Consider the following 17,064-nt stretch of genomic DNA (forward strand, 5'->3'; position numbering starts at 1 on the left):
AAACAAACAAAATACTTTCTCTCTCACACTCACAGCACGCACGCTCCCCAAATCCCAGAAAATCAGAAAATGTAAACATGAATTTCAATACAAATGCATACATGTATAACATATCATAGCATGAATAATTGTGTACAGTAAATATAATTAACAATATACAAATTATCATACACAGGACAAAAGACATTCTCACAGTATCATTTCTACCATGGAACAAAAAGAGGCTTTTACACCATGGAGTATGTACGCTTTCATTATCATTGAGGCAGTTAAGGTTAGAATGGCAGATGAAATAGGTAGAAAAGTAACACAGATGGCTAAACTACGTGATACAGTGCATGGATACATAAACAAAAAAGTTTCAGTGCGAATAATGGTGTATAAGACAGCACTTTACTGATCCCAGTGGGAGAATATTTTCCATTATGATGCTATCTGTTCATCAAAACACTATTCTACATTAAAGAGCTTCCTACTATATTCTTAGTTTCCCTTCTCAGCTGTTTATTTTTTATGTCAAAGAATGCAGTAACAATAGGACAGAGAGAGATCCTTCCTGTTTTATCTCCTTTTCTCACATGTGATAAAGCTTCTGCATCAGTCAGTGGTGAGTTCAACACACCAAACCTCCTCAGTGGTGCTTTTTCTTTCTGTTTGTTTAAAGCTCCAGTCTCCAGTTTGTCACTCAGCTCCGGAGGAACCACAGTCATCTCAAAACAGATGTCAGTCACTCAGTGACCTTACCATCGCTGCTTGCTTCTTCATGTCCACTCAGGGCTGGTAGCCATAATAAGGGTCTTCTGGATGAAGAGAGCACAAACACACACACAAAGAACAGTCAAGTGGAGGCTGGAGCCATTTTCGCCCATATAAAACTATTTCTGAAGTGATAAAATCTCAGTGTTGTATTTCAAGCTTGTTGTGCTGGCCAAATGTGCCTGAAAACATCAGCTGACTGTCTCTGTAAGGTAGAAAAATGAGCTGCCAAAGACGCCTGGAGTAGATGTTGTTTAATCTGTATTGTTACAATCCGTAATGTATAAAAAGTTGCCTCACTGAAAAACAACATTAATCCTGAACTCTGTCTATGTCATGATTATAAATCCTGGACCAGGCTGTGTGTTACAAGAGTCAGGAGACCCGTTTCCTTGTGACTAACCTGTTTGTGGGGGAACTCTCTGGCAGCCTCCACTACTGTCGCACACACCCGGTGGTCCGATCTCGCCTTGCTGTCCAAGAGGTCCGGGGATCCCCGGGGGTCCAGACTTACCATCATCTCCTCTGGTACCAGGGCCTCCCAGCTTGGACTCACCTGGAGGACCTGCAGGTACAGGACCATCAGGACAGAACTGTTTACTGATACTTGGTGTGACAATTATGTATTATATCAGTACAGACATTATTTATTACACTATTAAAAATTCCCTTGTGTACCTCTGATTTATTAGTATCCACTCACTCTAAGCCTCAGTACATAATAAACTCCAGCACAGATGAAGAGTCCAAACAAGTTCATCTAGCCTACTTCTGATTATATTTCTTTTTGAGTTCATATGTAAAGGCTATACTTTCCAGACTGGTAGATGGCTATACAACTACAGCTGAAACTGTCAATATACATATAATATATACAATATAATAAGGTACATTGCAAAAAGTATAGCCTTTACATATGAACTCAATAAGGGCACAAAATGACACATGAAGAGGTACCTGCAAATCCTTTGACCCCAGTGGGCCCCTGGACATTGGGCCCTGCGTCACCTTTTTGCCCTGTGAGACCTCTCTGCCCTGCAGAAAGGAATGACACACATCGTGTGATATTATAATGACAGTCGACACAATCATAATTCCTAAAAGTCAGATCAGTGGTATCATTAGTATTTAATTTCCAACACGTCTTACCCTGCTCTCCTGGATATCCAGGCCTGCCAGGTCTCCCCCGTGGGCCAACATTACCCATGGTTCCTCTGTCACCCGGTGGGCCCTTGGGTCCTGGTATACCAGGTTCCCCTGGGGGCCCCACCGGCTCCTCAATGGGAGCTGGTTTACGACTGATCTCGTTGATGAACATGTCGAGCTTCAACACTTCCTCTGACAAGGTGAGAGAATTTATTTATTTATTATTATTTCAAGTCACAGAGAGACGATGAGTATAGAAGAGCTGGTCATGGCAGAAAACTTACTGTGCACCAGCTGCTCACAGGCCTGTGTGACCAGTTGGTAGATTATGGCCATAGACTGAGGTTCCCCCTGTAAAACATCAGCACACTCACCAACTGTGGCTCCAATGAAACCCAATGTAACATTTTTGAAATGGCAGTAAAACGATCTCTTTGCTGTTCAGAGTTGAAATAAGAAAAAGAGTGTAAACATGTAACCACCTTCTCTCCTCGCTCCCCTTTATTACCCGACAGACCCTGTGAGGTGAGAGACACAAGGGACACAGACATAAACGATCGAAGGTGCAGACAAGTGTGACTGATGCTGTTTGTTTGTCCCTCTGGTCATACCGTAGGTCCCACAGGTCCTGAGGGACCCCTTTCCCCTAACGGTCCTGGGTGTCCTGGCATTCCTTGGAAACCCTGAACAACACACACACACACACACACACACACACACACACACACACACACACACACACACACACACACACACACACACACACACACACACACACACACACACACACACACACACGGACAAGTGGAACAGTGAATAAACAACTAAACTACAGATTTGAACAAGCCCACAAACCCAGTACATTACAAACCTGAGCACAGCCCTGATATCACTAAAATATCAAGTCTTTACAGATCCTGTTCAGTTGGTGCAATACCATTTTTTAGCCAGTAACAATGAAGCCCATTAATTTGAGATAAAACTGAAATTGTATTAATTAACCAGCTGCAACCAGGGCTGTAGCCAAGGTTTTAGAAATTGGTGAGGTCCGGGGGTGGGAAGGGTGGGTGGGTACGTTGGCTCAGCTGTGGAAAATGTTCACCTAATTTGACAAAAAACTATAAATCATTTTGGACCCCTCTAGCTAGTAGTTATTATATAGGCTGTACATAATCAAATCAAAATGAGCCACAATTACATACAATAGACTTTGACTTTTTATTATAGACCCATTAGATATGAAAGGAGGCTCCCACATGCTTGAGCTTTACACCGCTGACTATCAGAACAGAAATGTCCTGTGGTTTTCAGCTGTTTATGATTATATTTAGCCTAGGGTTTACAGCTGAGAATAACAGCTATTTGTACAGTGAAAAAGTATTTCCTGATTTCTTACTTTTTTGCAGCTTTGTCACACTTAAATGTTTTTTTAATTTATTTATTTTTTATAGTATTTTGGTAGGGCAGCCATCTTGGGAAGCTTTTCACCACTGTTCCAAGCTTCCTCCATTAGTGGATAAAGCCTCTGACTGTGGTTCACTGGAGTCTCAAAGCTTTAGAAATGTCTTTCCAGACTGGTAGATGTCAATTATTTTGTTTTTCCATCTGTTCTTGAATTTCTTTAGATGATTTGTTGCTATTTGAGATCTCTCAGCCAACTTCACTTTGTCAGACAGGTTCTATTGAAGTGATTTCTTGATTCAGCTGGTCTGGCAGTGATCAGGCCTGGGTGTGGAGAATGAATTGGAACTCAGCTTTCCAAAAAAAAAAAAAAAAGGCATATCACAGTTAGTTCACTATTTAACAAGAGGGTTTGGATAGCTTTGGATGCTGGACCTCTGTTGATTCAAACTAATAATAACTATGACCTGGACAAATGAGAATATTCACAGGCTTATTCAAACTAATATTTTGGTTTCATCAAGAATGTGCTGCCAACATTCATCATCATGTTCTTTGGCAAAGGTGAATCCTTTGGTGAAGTTTAGTGAGTGATGGTCTTCTTCTTGGATGGCGTCTACAGAGTGTGACCTCGTGCACTCTCTCCTTCAAACTGTGATTAATCACTGAAACACCAGTTTACATCGACCTTGTGCCACGTCAGAGGTGATGTTTTTCAATGCAAGTGTGTGTAAATAGTGAATTGTCAGGGCAGGCTGCAATAATCACTCCCTTTCCCTTGCCTCATATTTATATCGACAGGCTATTTATCATGATCCTGAACTGGGAACTAAAGTGCTTTATTCATTTGAATCGTGCCAGGTGTCATTTTTTACATTTTTTCAAATAAAGGCAAATTTAACAAAAAAGGACCGAGACAGGATGGAAACAGCTGCTGGGAAATATGCTCAGTTTGCTGTTGAGTGGGAAAAAACTTTTGAGTTGACCTGCATTTTAGTCTGGGAAGTAAGATTTGCTACCTTAAGGTGGCGCCAAAGGAAAATCCAAAATAAAATGTACAGAATGAAATCAGTTCATTCTCAGAACGTGTGTTTATAAATATAAGTCAGTAGGGCCTATTTAATAGCTGGTGGTTTAAGTGTAAATTGTGCCTGATGGTGTCACTTGACCTAAGATCAGAGGTCACAAAAAAAAAAAAAATCAGGATCCATCGACTTGGGGCAAAAATTATCAACAGTCTACCAAACTTCATATATGATATTAGATTTAAAAAAACAAAAACTTTTTAAATGTAGAACTTTGATCTGATGTTACATAAATGATTGAAAATAATATTCCTATCTCACCCTGGGTCCATTGATGCCGGGAGCACCGATGTTACCTTCCTTCCCTCTGATGCCCTGTGAGACAAGACGGCACAGAGTTAAGAACAGATGAAGAGCTGCTGACTTTCACTGTCCTGTATCTAACAGCTCACCTGGGGGCCTGGGATCCCCTGTTCCCCTTTTGGACCTGGAGGTCCTGGCAAACCCTACGGGGACGGATGGAGATGGAGCCATGAGAAACAGATGTGTGGGATTATCTGAGTTTAAGTGACGCCGCTGTTTCAGTTTGAACTCACCTGGAGTCCAGGTCGCCCTGGCTCGCCTTTTGGCCCCGCTGCACCCGGTGGACCCTAACAGGAAAACATGAACACACAAAACACATTGTTGACGGGAAGTCCTAAGACAACAGTTGATCAGGATGTGATCCGTGATTACAACCACAGTGTACAGAGGCTCATATTTAAAGATGATAAATTTCCCACCGCTTTGCCCTGGACAGCGATTCCTCTGGGTCCTGCGCTGCCCAGGAGTCCAAGGCCCCCCTCAAATCCAGATTTTCCTGGAGGACCCATCTCCCCCTTAAACAAAAAGAACACTTACATGAAGACGTCGATCAGATTTTGATAAATGTGCATTTGAATATTCTTTTATCACCTTTTCGCCTTGCTCTCCCTTCTCGCCTTTCACACCACGGGGACCTGGTTTTCCCTGGTCAAAAAGAAAAAGAAAATAATGTCAACATGTTCTCAAACAGCCGGATCACGCAGGGGGAAAAAAAGATTCCAGGTCTCAAGGTGACGTACGTTTGGTCCAGGGAAGCCAGGAGCTCCAGGGACGTCGGAGGAACAGGTACAGGTGTAGGCCGGGGGAGGACAGCTCTCCTCATCTCTCTGGTACACACAACAAAAAAAGACACAACAGACACACACACAATGGACATTAACAAAAAGACTCGCCCTTGTAGGAAAAGTGATGACAGCAACATGACTGTGTGAGGGAGAGAGTCATACAGGTATGAGTCATTTTCACACATCTCACTTTAAAATTGCAAATTAAACCTAAGAGTTTAAATGTCAACTGCTCAATTTTGCTCCTTTTGTTCAACAGTGAACTGTAATGAACCTTCACTGTGAGCACTCAACTCGTTTGTCATGTCAAACACTGGATGAGCTCACAATAAGCCTGTATAAGTCACAGATTATAACTTTCTTTTTATTATTATTCTTCCTTTACTAAAGCTTTTATTTCTGTTTGACATATCACACTGAGGTTCACACTTTGATGTTACAGCTGTCCACTTCTCATCGTCGAACGAGTGTCATGACTGAACGAGACCATTAGGCTGAATGGGTGTAACTGTATAGTGAACAGACCACTCCAGGCAGGTCGCAGCAGGTGTCCTCAAAGGCCCACGTGGTGTTACAAACGATCTCAAAGGACTGCAGCTGGAACTGAACAACATGAAGGACACAGGAGGTAAATATTATTGACAGATTGGACGTGTTAAAAAGATCGTTAAATAGATGTGAACATGAGGAAAGTACCGGGGCAGATCCGCTATTGGGTCCTCGGGTCTTCACCAGTTTTCCCAGCATCTCAAACCCGTCGGTCGGGAGGTTTCCTAGAGGACGGGCGGGTCTCTCACCCACACGCTGGCAGTCCACAGACAGGGACACGCTCACCTGGCTGATCGACAGGTGGATCTGCCGAGTGGAGGAGATGAAACCCAGATTATAATAATATATCACATAAAACCAGACTATCAGATTGATGAAGCAGTGTCTTTTCAAAATAAGACATTATGGGCTTCCCCTCAGAGGAGTGAGACAACTGCACCCTAACACTTTCAGTACAGTTCCTGTTGTGTCAGGTCTTTGAGGGGCTGTCAACAGGAAGACTAATGTTGCCATGGACACATTTTGCTATAGGTTAAAAACACAGCCCTGTTTTTTTCAGCCTATATTTATGTTGTCAAACTGGTACAGAAGTTCATGTCTGCACTTCCTGTTTCCTGTACCCATGAATGTACAAATACCAGTTAGTGAATTACTCCGACACTCAAGAAAACTTAAAAACACACAAATTTTTCAACCTCTGACTTTGAATCTGCAATGGACATGAGTGATTCTGGTATGCTCCTGTTAAAACATGTGTACTGTGTTGATTAAGTTATGACCCACTTTGATGATAAATTCAGTTAAACTTGCACCATTGACTCTGTGTTCTTCTTCTTTTGGTTCCTTGTAGAATTATGTTGGTCTTTATTTCTGTCCTCATGTGTGGAGACTTTTTCTAACCACCTCAATTAACCACGATCCTTGATCCTTCCATTGCATCGCTTGACATTTCTCCTTCATTAAAGAATCAGCAATCAAATGAACAGCAGCAGTGTTTCATTTTCTGCTCAGTGCTCATGATCTGACCTTGTGAAAGCTGCCGTAGAAGAGTCTGTGGACCTGCGGCTGGTCGAAGGTCAGCTCCTGCACCTCTCCCCTGTAGTCCAGACTGAAGTAGATCACATGCCTGGTGGTCGCTGTGGAAAGTACAAGTACAGATGCTCAACTTTTATTTCTCACATTAAAATCTCAGCTTGTCAGTTTGACCTGGCTGAGTGTAAGGAAGGTAGGGAGTCTCATTAGTTCAGTGCTACTGTGAAACCCTGATGGCCTGAAGTTCAATAGAGAGGTGAAGAGAAAGTTGAGGCCAAACCAACATGAGAAAAAGAAAAGGTCACTAATGGCGTCATGTAATTTCTTAAAAGATTAAACTAAGCAATAAAAAGTTATTTCAGTCTGAAATTACTAACAATGGTGGTTTTAGACTTTGCCCATATTAGTAAAAGAAGAAAAAACACAGTCATCCTTTTACTGTGAAGCAAGAGATTAATTGGTTAATAGTGTAATCAATTACTTAATTAGCATCTTTGCAAGTTTGACTGCTTATAAAACACATTTACTCCTGTCAGGTATAATGGGTCATGATCACAAAGCTCTGAAGCAACAGAAACATTGAAGCATTATATCTGAACCCCAAGTTATATAAAAACTATATATAACAACTGCAATATTATAAAAAAAATATTATTTAAAATATGTGTTTGTGTGTCGGAATGGAACTGGTTTGTGAAGTTAAATAAAAGTTACTGCAACCAATAATTATGTCAATCAATTGTTTGATTCAAAAAATGTTAGAAAAGGGGGCGGTGCGTGGCGTAGTGGGTAGAGTGGCCGCCCCATGTAGAGGCTACAGTCCTCACCGCAGGCGGCCCCGGTTCGAATCCCGCGTCGGGCAGCCCTTTCCTGCATGTCATTCCCCCTCTCTCTGCCTCCCCCTTTCCTGTCTATCTCTACTGTGGACTATCGAATAAAGGCAAAAAGCCAAAAAATGTTAGAAAAGAATGGAAGTCTGGATGTCTTAAAGCCCAGTGAAATGTCTTCTTATGTCTGAGTCTGACTAACACAGAAACTACATTTAATGACGAGGAAAAGCAGCAAATAGTCACAACTGAGAAACTTTAACTTATATGAATTATTATTACTTGGAAAAAAGACTCAACATTAAATATTAATATCAAATAGTAGACGATGATTTCTCTGTTGATTCACTAATTGTTGTCAGCTCTACATAAAACTATGACCCACACTGGAAAACTAGAGACAGTGAACACATGTTAGAGGAGATGTAAGCAGGCAGATGTCTGAGAGGACGTCCAGATGTTAAGTCTTGAGTGTGGGACACTGACAGGTGGAGACATGTCACTCACGGTCGAGCACCACTCCCATCTTGGGCTGGAAGTCGTCGTCGGTGAGCTGCCAGAGGGCGAAGGGCTCCCTGGGAGTGTCCTGCAACACGCGGAAGGCGATGCTGATGGTGTGCTCCGGAGAAAAACCTGCGGGGTGGATAAACCTGGAGGGGGGGGGGGGGCGTGAAACAGAAGCTTTAATATAATATTTACATTAATGTGAGATTACAGTGAAGAATGAATAAGAGTATCAACAACGGCTCCGTGGCTATTATAATAAATTATTCGAACAATCTCCTTACAATCTCTACTTTAATGTCTATGAAGTCAAAGAGATGCTTCATTGCTTTTCCTGTCACGTCCCTGGTTCTCCACAGTTATTCCCGTTCAGTCATAAAATAAAGATGATCGGATGTGTGTGGAATCTGAATGATGAGACCTTTCTTTTCATGGTCTTCTTTTTATGTTCTGTTCCAAGTGCATCTCGTCTTATTCAGGAAAAAAAACAAGGACCAAATATTTGTCCAGCAGCACAGCTGTGAGCAACACATGTCCCAAATGTGAACATGAACCTGAAGGGGATCAGACCTCTCTCCTTTAAACAGATCACAACAGGTTGCGAGTGGATTTCTGCCACACATCTGGAGGTTGTCATGTGACCAAAATGAATAATTAATTTGAATTTGTACAATGCATCCAGCTTGACCAACTTTCCAAACCTGCCAGGTTACTGTATATGGATAAATCATTGCCAAAAAAACAAAACAAATGCATCTTTAAGGGGCCTGCGAGCTTGGTGAGCCCTGAAACCTCACTCTATACATTTGTTTTATTTGCTTTTATTTATTTCAGTTGCCATTTGTCAGCTCCTGATGTGTTCAAGCATGCTGAAGTAGTAAAGTTGACTTCAACACAAACTGCTGATTAAATTCAAGAAGAGGTACTGAGGGTCACTTATATCAGTTCACGTGAAGCTGCATTTATGAGAAGCGCAGGTACATACATGGTGTGTTGATAAAAAAAAAAAAAAAAACAGCAGCTCACTTGGTGCTCTGTGTCAGCTGGACGTCTCTGTACAGGGTGTAGGCGGGGACGGTGTTGAAGACGAAAGGCTCGGCTGCCACGCCCTCGACGGACGAGTGAGCTCTCTGGGTCAGACCGAACGCCTCCATCATGTTGAAACCTGTGACGACAAAACACGCAACAGAAATAAAAAGGCACCGTGCTCGTTGCTTTCTTATTCTTCTGATTTTAAATCTGCTGTTTTAATGATTTCAAAATGATCCTTCCTGAGTGGGTCTGCGGTCATGCGTGGGGACAGTTCGCTGGTCTCACCTTTGACAATGCTGTTTCTGATGGTGACTTCAGGACACACTGCAAACACAAGAAGGCAGTGTTGAGCCACAGTCGAAGCTGACAAAGCAGCAGCAGCATTTTCAATGCAAGTGGAAAAAAAACAAACACGAGTCTCACAGGGATACAATCAACTTTCCAACTAACAAGGGATGATTTCATAGAATTACCTATAAAATTGGAGAATTCTTCTATTGTAGTGATTTGACTGACATCTGTGTGGTTCAAATCGATGGTTACAAGGAAATTTAATTCTAAGTGACGCAATCATCCAGATGATTACAAAGAAATTGACCACCTGCTGGAGTCATCTGGACCACTGGACTCCAGCAGGAGTCGACAGGTCGTTCTAATTACATTTATTGTGGCAGAATAAGAAGAGTGTGATTGACTGGTGAATCACCTTCATTGTGGATCGGATACATCCGTGGATGGATGGGGATTCTCACCGGAGCTGTGGCTGTGACAGGAATAAGAAAAAAAACATCACATAATCTAGGAAAGGAAATGTCAAGACTTCTACTTCACAACTGGAAACTAATGGTTCCTTTTTTTGTTCGCACATCTATAATTCATCTAATAAGAAAGACATTAAAGGGACAGTTCACCCAAAATTCTAATTTCACTCATTTTCTACTCACCCTCATATCGACGAAGGGTTGGGAGAAGTCCTCTGTGCCTTTTTGGAGTTACAGGGGGGCTCGGCGCAGCACTGCATTACCATATGACGGTTGCGAACGGGGCTCACTTTTCTTCATCCAAAAAGACACACCAAAAAACATCCAAATACCTCCACACAGCTCGTCTATAATGTCCCTCTTGTATTGAAGCTCCGACATGAGAAATTGTTCCGAAAAATATATTATTATATTATATATAGTCTATATTTTAAGCCTGTTTGTAGCGGAAGCTCCCAGTGTCTCAGTTCACTGCTCTTCCTGTGTCACCGGTGGAGCCGTGAACTGGGTGTCAGTGCAAATCGCGCAAGATTTGGTTGTTCTTTGATGTCTTTTTGGACAAAGAAAAGTGAGCCCCGTTTGTGACCGTCATATGGACATGCAGTGCTGCGCGGAGCCCCGCTGTAACTCCAAAAAGGCACGGAGGACTCTGAAACTTCTCCCAACCCTTAGACGACATGACAGTGAGTAGAAAATTTGTGAAATTTGAATTTTGGGTGAACTATACCTTTAAAGCAGATGCCTTAATGGTGAGCAGACTCCCTTCAATATGTAGCACACTGAGTTACCAAGGCCAAATCAAACCTGTGGGATGGAGGATGGAGACGGCAGCGCCCTCCGCTGAGCCGAGGAGGGAGTGCACACTGATACGATACAGAGTCTCTGGCACCAGGTCAGTGAAGCAGTGAGTGCTGCTGGACTCATCCACTGTTTCTTCCTTCGTGTCCTTATCTATGCACACACACACACAGAGGCACCAATGGGTAAATTAACATTGGTGTTTCAGAGTGTTAGGAACATGGAGTCGTCAGTTACTATGGATCTGACTATAGATTACCTTTGACAGCCTGGATGACAATTCGATATCCATCGACTGCAGACACTGGTCTCCAAGACACACAGATGCTGGAGTGGTCGGACCGGACCACACTCACACTGCTCACCCGCAGACTGGCTGGAGAGAGAGAGAGAGAGAGAGAGAGAGAGAGAGAGAGAGAGAGAGAGAGACACACAGCAGGAGAAACAGGGGGAAAGAGAGAATAATGTCGACATGTGTATAAACTGCATGATAAAAATCATGTTTTGGTAAATTTATAATATCTACACACTATTCAGCACTGGTCAGGCATCAATAAATACTTAATGCATCATTTTAAAACATAACATAATTCTTACACTGAAGCTTATTAGCATGTAATTTATGAACACAGGTCTAAGTTAATGAGCGAGGAAGAATGCTTTTTAAATGATAAACTAAGTATTTAATAATTCAAAGAGAATGCTTATTAGTGTGTAGTCATTATTGACTATTGACAGTAGTAGAAGTAGATCCACTCAGAAATTTAGAGCTTCAACGTTTATATCAGAAAAAAACATTTTTTTTCAAATCCATTGAAGATGTTTTTTTTTTTTTTTTTTTTTGGGGGGGGCATTTTTCGCCTTTCACTGGATAACAGGACATCAGGGTGAGAGACTGGGCCAATGACATCCTGTAAAGATGGTCTCAGTCTGGAGTTGACCTGCTCTAACCACTCCAACACCGAGCACCCACGTTACTGCTGTTCACCTCCAGTGACAGTGTGAATGCAAATTTGATCATTTCTACGGACGTGCTAAATGTGAACATGAGGAAGAATCAAAGTAATGTATTATTTGAATATTCACATAGTGAATTCACACAAGATTTGGGTGATCTCAGGCTCCCTTTGTTACTTGGGGAGTTGGGATGACTCTTGATAACTTAATAACATTCAGATTTCCTTAAGCTTTTCTATCTTCATATATATTGTAATAATGTGGGTGCTGAGACCAATTAATTAAGTGTACTTCAGTGTCTGTGGAACTCACTGGTTTTGCCCTGAGCTGAGCCGCTGCCTCCCTCTCTGTTGTGGTACTCAGCAGTGACCAGGACGCTGTAACGTGTGTCCGGCTGCAAAGACTCCAGCACCACCCGCTTCTCAGCCCCTGACACCAACACCTGTAGAAAACAAGCCCACCTTTCAAAGCCAAGCATCAGAGTAGAGAGGACGGAGGTGCTGCTGGTTTACAGCTCACATACAGTGTTGTCCTGAGCTTCAGCTCCGGTCAGTGCAGTGTAAGACACGCGGTACTGGAGGACGTGAGCGTTGGGAGGCACCCAGCTGACCATCAGGCTGACCGCCGTCTCCTCAGAGGCCGACACACTGGACGGGCCTCCACCAGACACTGCAGGGATACGATACAGATTTTTTTTTTAATTTATTTTCACAAAAATCTAAATCATTAATACAAATCCATAATTATGTAAGCAAATATATAATCATGATATACATACAAAATTAAATCAAAAGCAGGACAAAAACAACAACAAGCAACAAAACAAAAACAAAGGTAAACATTAAAAAAAGAAAAAAAGAAATAGGAAATAATAAGGCCCTCTTTTACTAAAATCTAATTTCAGGGTAAAGGGTATTAAGTCCAACCTTCACCCTGGCTCAAAAGTCCCCACCCACGTTCAAAAATTAAGCTCTGTTCTTTGTTTCTATTAATATCTTTTTCAAGTGTCCATTTAATTGTAGCTCTAAAAATAAAGGCTTTTCCCACCATACTAATAATGTTATTCAGGTCCTTTCCTTCTGCATCATCTCTTAAATCACCAAAGATTATAGTTAGAGGGCAACAGTAGAAGTTTCAACTATGAACTGAAATCCATTCACCAACATGACTCTAAAACAGTGCGACAAAGACAGATATTAATATAAGATTGTTTTTGGCTTTTCCTTAATCCTTTCCTAACTCCCTCACATCTTCCTTTGACCTCATTTTTGTTTTTTCAAGGAAAAATGCAGAAGAGAGGGGAGATTATTGTGATAATTCCAACCACAGCCTTAGTTTCTGTCTTTGTTTTGTCCCCTGATGTTTCATGTGTCCGTCGGGATGAATCTTGTCAGTTTATTGGATCTTAGTTTGGATTTTCAGAGTTGCTGTGTTCCCGTCTTTATGTCCCTTCTGCACCAGTTTCATTGAGGTTTTCTGTGTTAATTTAAACCAGCAATTTCCAAACTTTTTAGCGCGTGCACCCCCTTTTACTTTCCAACCTGGCTGACACAACCCCAATGCCTGACACATAAAAAAAAAAGGCAGTCAATTTATCAGATAGATTTCTGGAACTTTTAAAAAAAAATCTTTAATTCAGATTTACAAATGATTTTCTTGAATTTTACTATTTACACTGTGAAAACTCCATTTGAAATAATGTCTGTCTGTAAAATATAACACCATAGTGTCGCCATTACCCCTTTCATGTCATACACCTCTTAGCAGCAGCTTGTACACCAGAGTTTGGGAATCCCTGATTTAAACTATTTTCTGCACTGTCCATCTTTTGTGTGTTTGTGTAGTGTGTGATTACATGTGTGTGTGACTCACAGGTGCTGTAGCGTATGGCCACAGCCTCGCTCTGAGCTCCATCTCCATAAAGTGCGGACAGAGAGATCTGGTACTCCTTGTCGTCCTCCACCCCCTCCAGGATCGCCCCCTCGCTCTCACCGCTCACCCTCAACTAGGACGCGCAACGAGGAGAAAGAGAGCAACACTTTATTCATGTATTATGTTAACCATAGCAACGCGTTACACACTCCCACCTGCTGTCCCCCTCCCCCACCTGTCTCAGGTCTCCTCCGCTGAGCGAGATCCACTTGATGAGGTAGGACACGACGTCGTCAGCCGCCGCCTCCCAGCGCACAGTGATGTCACTGCCTGAGAAATTAGTCACCCTGAGGTCCGAGGGCGAGGGCACCTTCACTAGGAGACGAGGAGAATATCATCATCACTCAAAAACCATTCCTCTCACACAACATTTAAGGACATTTAAGATGAAGTACACGTGTATTTCTCGGTGTGTCTTACGGGTGGTGACGTTACTGATGAGCGCTGAAGAAAGGCCTTGTGGGTAGTGAGACTGGACTGACACCAGGTACCTGGACAAAGAGGACAGGTTCTGCACCAGCACCGAGTTCAGCCCCATTACCTCCACCTGGAAAGATGTTTGTCATGAATAAACAGCTCTACGGAAGCCCTGAGCAGCCATACATCTGTACATTTCATCTCCTCTGCGTTCCAGAGATAACATATTACATATGTGACAATCAATCACAGATGCATGCGCCTATGATTTCTGTCACGTCTGCCGATCAGCATCTCTCAGTCATCATGCTGGTGTCCATGGCGACTGCCTAGGCCTTGGAGCTGCTAGGCTAGGGCCTCCATAGGGCTTCCATACATCTCAGTACGTTTTCTCCTCTCAAACATAATGGACCTTACTGAAGAGTAAAATGTGTTCATTTTTGTATCCATGGAGACTGCTTAGGCCTTGGAGCTGCTCAGCTATGTAGTTAATAACAACATCAGGCTCACAAAGAAAGAAGCCTCTCTTACCTCTTCTTGGAAGCCACTCACTAATGTGCATATGTCTATATCAAGGCATATAGCTGGAGAATGAATGAATAGATACATGATGCACTGATTAATATTTTCCTGCTGCACTGAATAATTGTTCCTTCAATGAATATTATTTCTGTTGTTTTATTGTCCAGATTTCCAATGCACTGTGTTCTTGGGGAAACAAAGTTTCTTTTTGTCAGGATCTCAAAAAAGTTTTTTCAGAAACTGGAGGGAATAAATATATAAAAAGGTCACTGAGGGCTTCAATACAAAAAGTACGTATTCTCCTCTCACACATAATGGATCTTACTGAAGAGTAAAATGTGCTCATTTTTGGGGTATTACAAACCAGTAAACAAAACCTAGTACACTTGAGAGAGTATTTTGGTATTTTGAATCAATGAAATCTTTTTTTTTTTTTTTTTTACTTTGTTTCCATGTGAGTCTGTTTGCCTCATACAGCTTGAGAAACCCAAGCTTCAAATGATTCTGAAAACCACTTGTATAATTTTGTATGCGTGCATTTGTAAAAAAAAAAAAATCTTTATGGTGAATAATTAGAACATTCAAAAGTTAAATACGGTTTGGATAGACTTTGTTAGCAGATGTGGACCTCTCAGATGTATAAAAGCTTCATATTTATCAGGTGTTTGAGTGAGATCTGTTTCCTTAACATTTATTTTATGGATTTTAATGAACTTGGGTCTTTTAATCAAAGCAGTCTGTGAGGGTAACATTACAGATTTGTGTTTCCCTGCATCACAAGCTGGAGTTGATTTTGGACACAGACATTTTGTGATTTAACATCAGTGTATATTTTTATTTGACCTGCTTGACGTCGCTGCCGTGGTTGGTGCTGTAGGTGATTTTATGACCGGGGACGTCCACGGCTCCGGGCACCCAGCTCACCCTCAGCCCACTGTGGGTGACCATGGGGAACTGAACACTGAGAGGTGGAGGCAGAGGGACTGCAGGGAGAAGAAGAGGATTAAGAAGATAACAAACGAGCAGCACAGTGCAACAGCTTATTTTACGCAGTGTTTTTGTTTGACACAGTGCATTGAATAGAGTTGAATAGAAAGAACAATGATATCAAAGAGGTGATTCGTACATGTGGTAGCGACGGCAGTGACGGGGTCACTGGGATCCTCGTCGTAGAGAGCGTACAGGGTGACGGAGTAGTCTGTCTCAGGCAGTAACCCTGCCAGCTCCACCACCATCTGGTCTGCACTGAATTTCTCCTGCAGTGAGTACGAAGTCAGAAACTCATTGATACAGTCATACAACACCTGGTCCTGAGGTGGGACAGTCTCTGCATGCATGAGCGCAGAGCAGAACAGTCACCTTGTAGAAAAACTGTAAATCTGTAAAACTGTAGATGAGACAAACACCAGGCATGTGACCTATATAGCACGTCACATGCCTGGTGTTTGTCTCATGTTATATTTTGTTATATTTTTCTAATGTTTTGGTTATTGTCTGATGTGACATTTTGTCTGATGTTTGTTTGGTGTTATATTTTGTAATGGTTTTTTTTTGTTATGAGAAACAAGTGTCTTGGACGCAAGAGAAATTTCAGAAGAGATTCTGACAACTAAAGTACTCAACTAATCAACTAATTGTTTAAAAACAGACATCTTAATATGGAGTTATAAGATTTTGAATTTTTGTGTTTAATGGTGTTTTTAAGTAGTTTTTTTTTATTCATTTAGTCCACACACAAACTGACAGAGAGAGAAAACCAGTCCCCACCTCCTTGGCGTCGTCGGGCTCTCCGTGGTTGAGAGCTGAGTACAGGATCATGTACTGTGTCGCTCCGGGCGCCGCGCCCCAGCTCACCCGCAGCGTGCTGAAGGAGAATGGAGTCACCTCTAGGTTGGCGGGCGTTGCCAGGGCCACTGAGGCGGGCGGAGACAAAAGTGGAAAGATTCAGGAGACACCTCGAGTTTCTTGGCTAACAAGTGAGCGGTGTTTTTATTTATTCATTTTTTACAGTGTATATTCTCATCTCAGTATACAGTATATACTGTATACACATAAAGTACAATCCAATCCAATCCAATCCAATCCAATATTTCTTTCTTTCTTTCTTTCTTTCTTTCTTTCTTTGCATCAGAGTTTCAGAGGAAGTAACAATTTCACTACAGCGCTTAACATAGTTAAAGGGACAACGAGGAGTTTTGGAAAAGCGAAGCGTTTTCACACTACATTTATGAGCCTCCGCGCGCACCGTACATTTCTT

General features: G+C 42.0%; 1 protein-coding gene across 1 annotated transcript in view; it reads right to left on the reverse strand.

Annotated features, from left to right (window-relative positions):
• Window positions 1–52: 52 nt before the first annotated feature.
• Window positions 53–17,064, reverse strand: part of LOC310988842 (collagen alpha-1(XX) chain-like) — a 38,801-nt gene continuing 21,789 nt past the window's right edge. Inside the window, exons 13-42 of the mRNA XM_083975621.1 lie at window positions 16,575–16,720; window positions 15,934–16,063; window positions 15,651–15,790; window positions 14,289–14,415; window positions 14,044–14,183; window positions 13,809–13,941; window positions 12,460–12,605; window positions 12,249–12,378; window positions 11,239–11,355; window positions 10,986–11,132; window positions 10,127–10,183; window positions 9,706–9,744; window positions 9,415–9,553; window positions 8,392–8,534; window positions 7,052–7,161; window positions 6,173–6,331; window positions 6,002–6,079; window positions 5,432–5,518; window positions 5,283–5,336; window positions 5,111–5,206; window positions 4,925–4,978; window positions 4,781–4,834; window positions 4,650–4,703; window positions 2,514–2,585; window positions 2,385–2,420; window positions 2,187–2,253; window positions 1,906–2,094; window positions 1,714–1,791; window positions 1,160–1,321; window positions 53–800 (exon numbers count right to left, since the gene is read on the reverse strand). Of these exons, the coding sequence (XP_083831747.1) occupies window positions 772–800; window positions 1,160–1,321; window positions 1,714–1,791; window positions 1,906–2,094; window positions 2,187–2,253; window positions 2,385–2,420; window positions 2,514–2,585; window positions 4,650–4,703; window positions 4,781–4,834; window positions 4,925–4,978; window positions 5,111–5,206; window positions 5,283–5,336; window positions 5,432–5,518; window positions 6,002–6,079; window positions 6,173–6,331; window positions 7,052–7,161; window positions 8,392–8,534; window positions 9,415–9,553; window positions 9,706–9,744; window positions 10,127–10,183; window positions 10,986–11,132; window positions 11,239–11,355; window positions 12,249–12,378; window positions 12,460–12,605; window positions 13,809–13,941; window positions 14,044–14,183; window positions 14,289–14,415; window positions 15,651–15,790; window positions 15,934–16,063; window positions 16,575–16,720 (3,113 nt within the window). The 3' untranslated portion in view covers window positions 53–771. The remainder of the gene's footprint in view (window positions 801–1,159; window positions 1,322–1,713; window positions 1,792–1,905; window positions 2,095–2,186; window positions 2,254–2,384; window positions 2,421–2,513; window positions 2,586–4,649; window positions 4,704–4,780; window positions 4,835–4,924; window positions 4,979–5,110; window positions 5,207–5,282; window positions 5,337–5,431; window positions 5,519–6,001; window positions 6,080–6,172; window positions 6,332–7,051; window positions 7,162–8,391; window positions 8,535–9,414; window positions 9,554–9,705; window positions 9,745–10,126; window positions 10,184–10,985; window positions 11,133–11,238; window positions 11,356–12,248; window positions 12,379–12,459; window positions 12,606–13,808; window positions 13,942–14,043; window positions 14,184–14,288; window positions 14,416–15,650; window positions 15,791–15,933; window positions 16,064–16,574; window positions 16,721–17,064) is intronic.

Source organism: Trachurus trachurus, assembly GCF_905171665.1.
Source record: "Trachurus trachurus genome assembly, chromosome: 7".
NCBI lineage: Eukaryota > Metazoa > Chordata > Actinopteri > Carangiformes > Carangidae > Trachurus > Trachurus trachurus.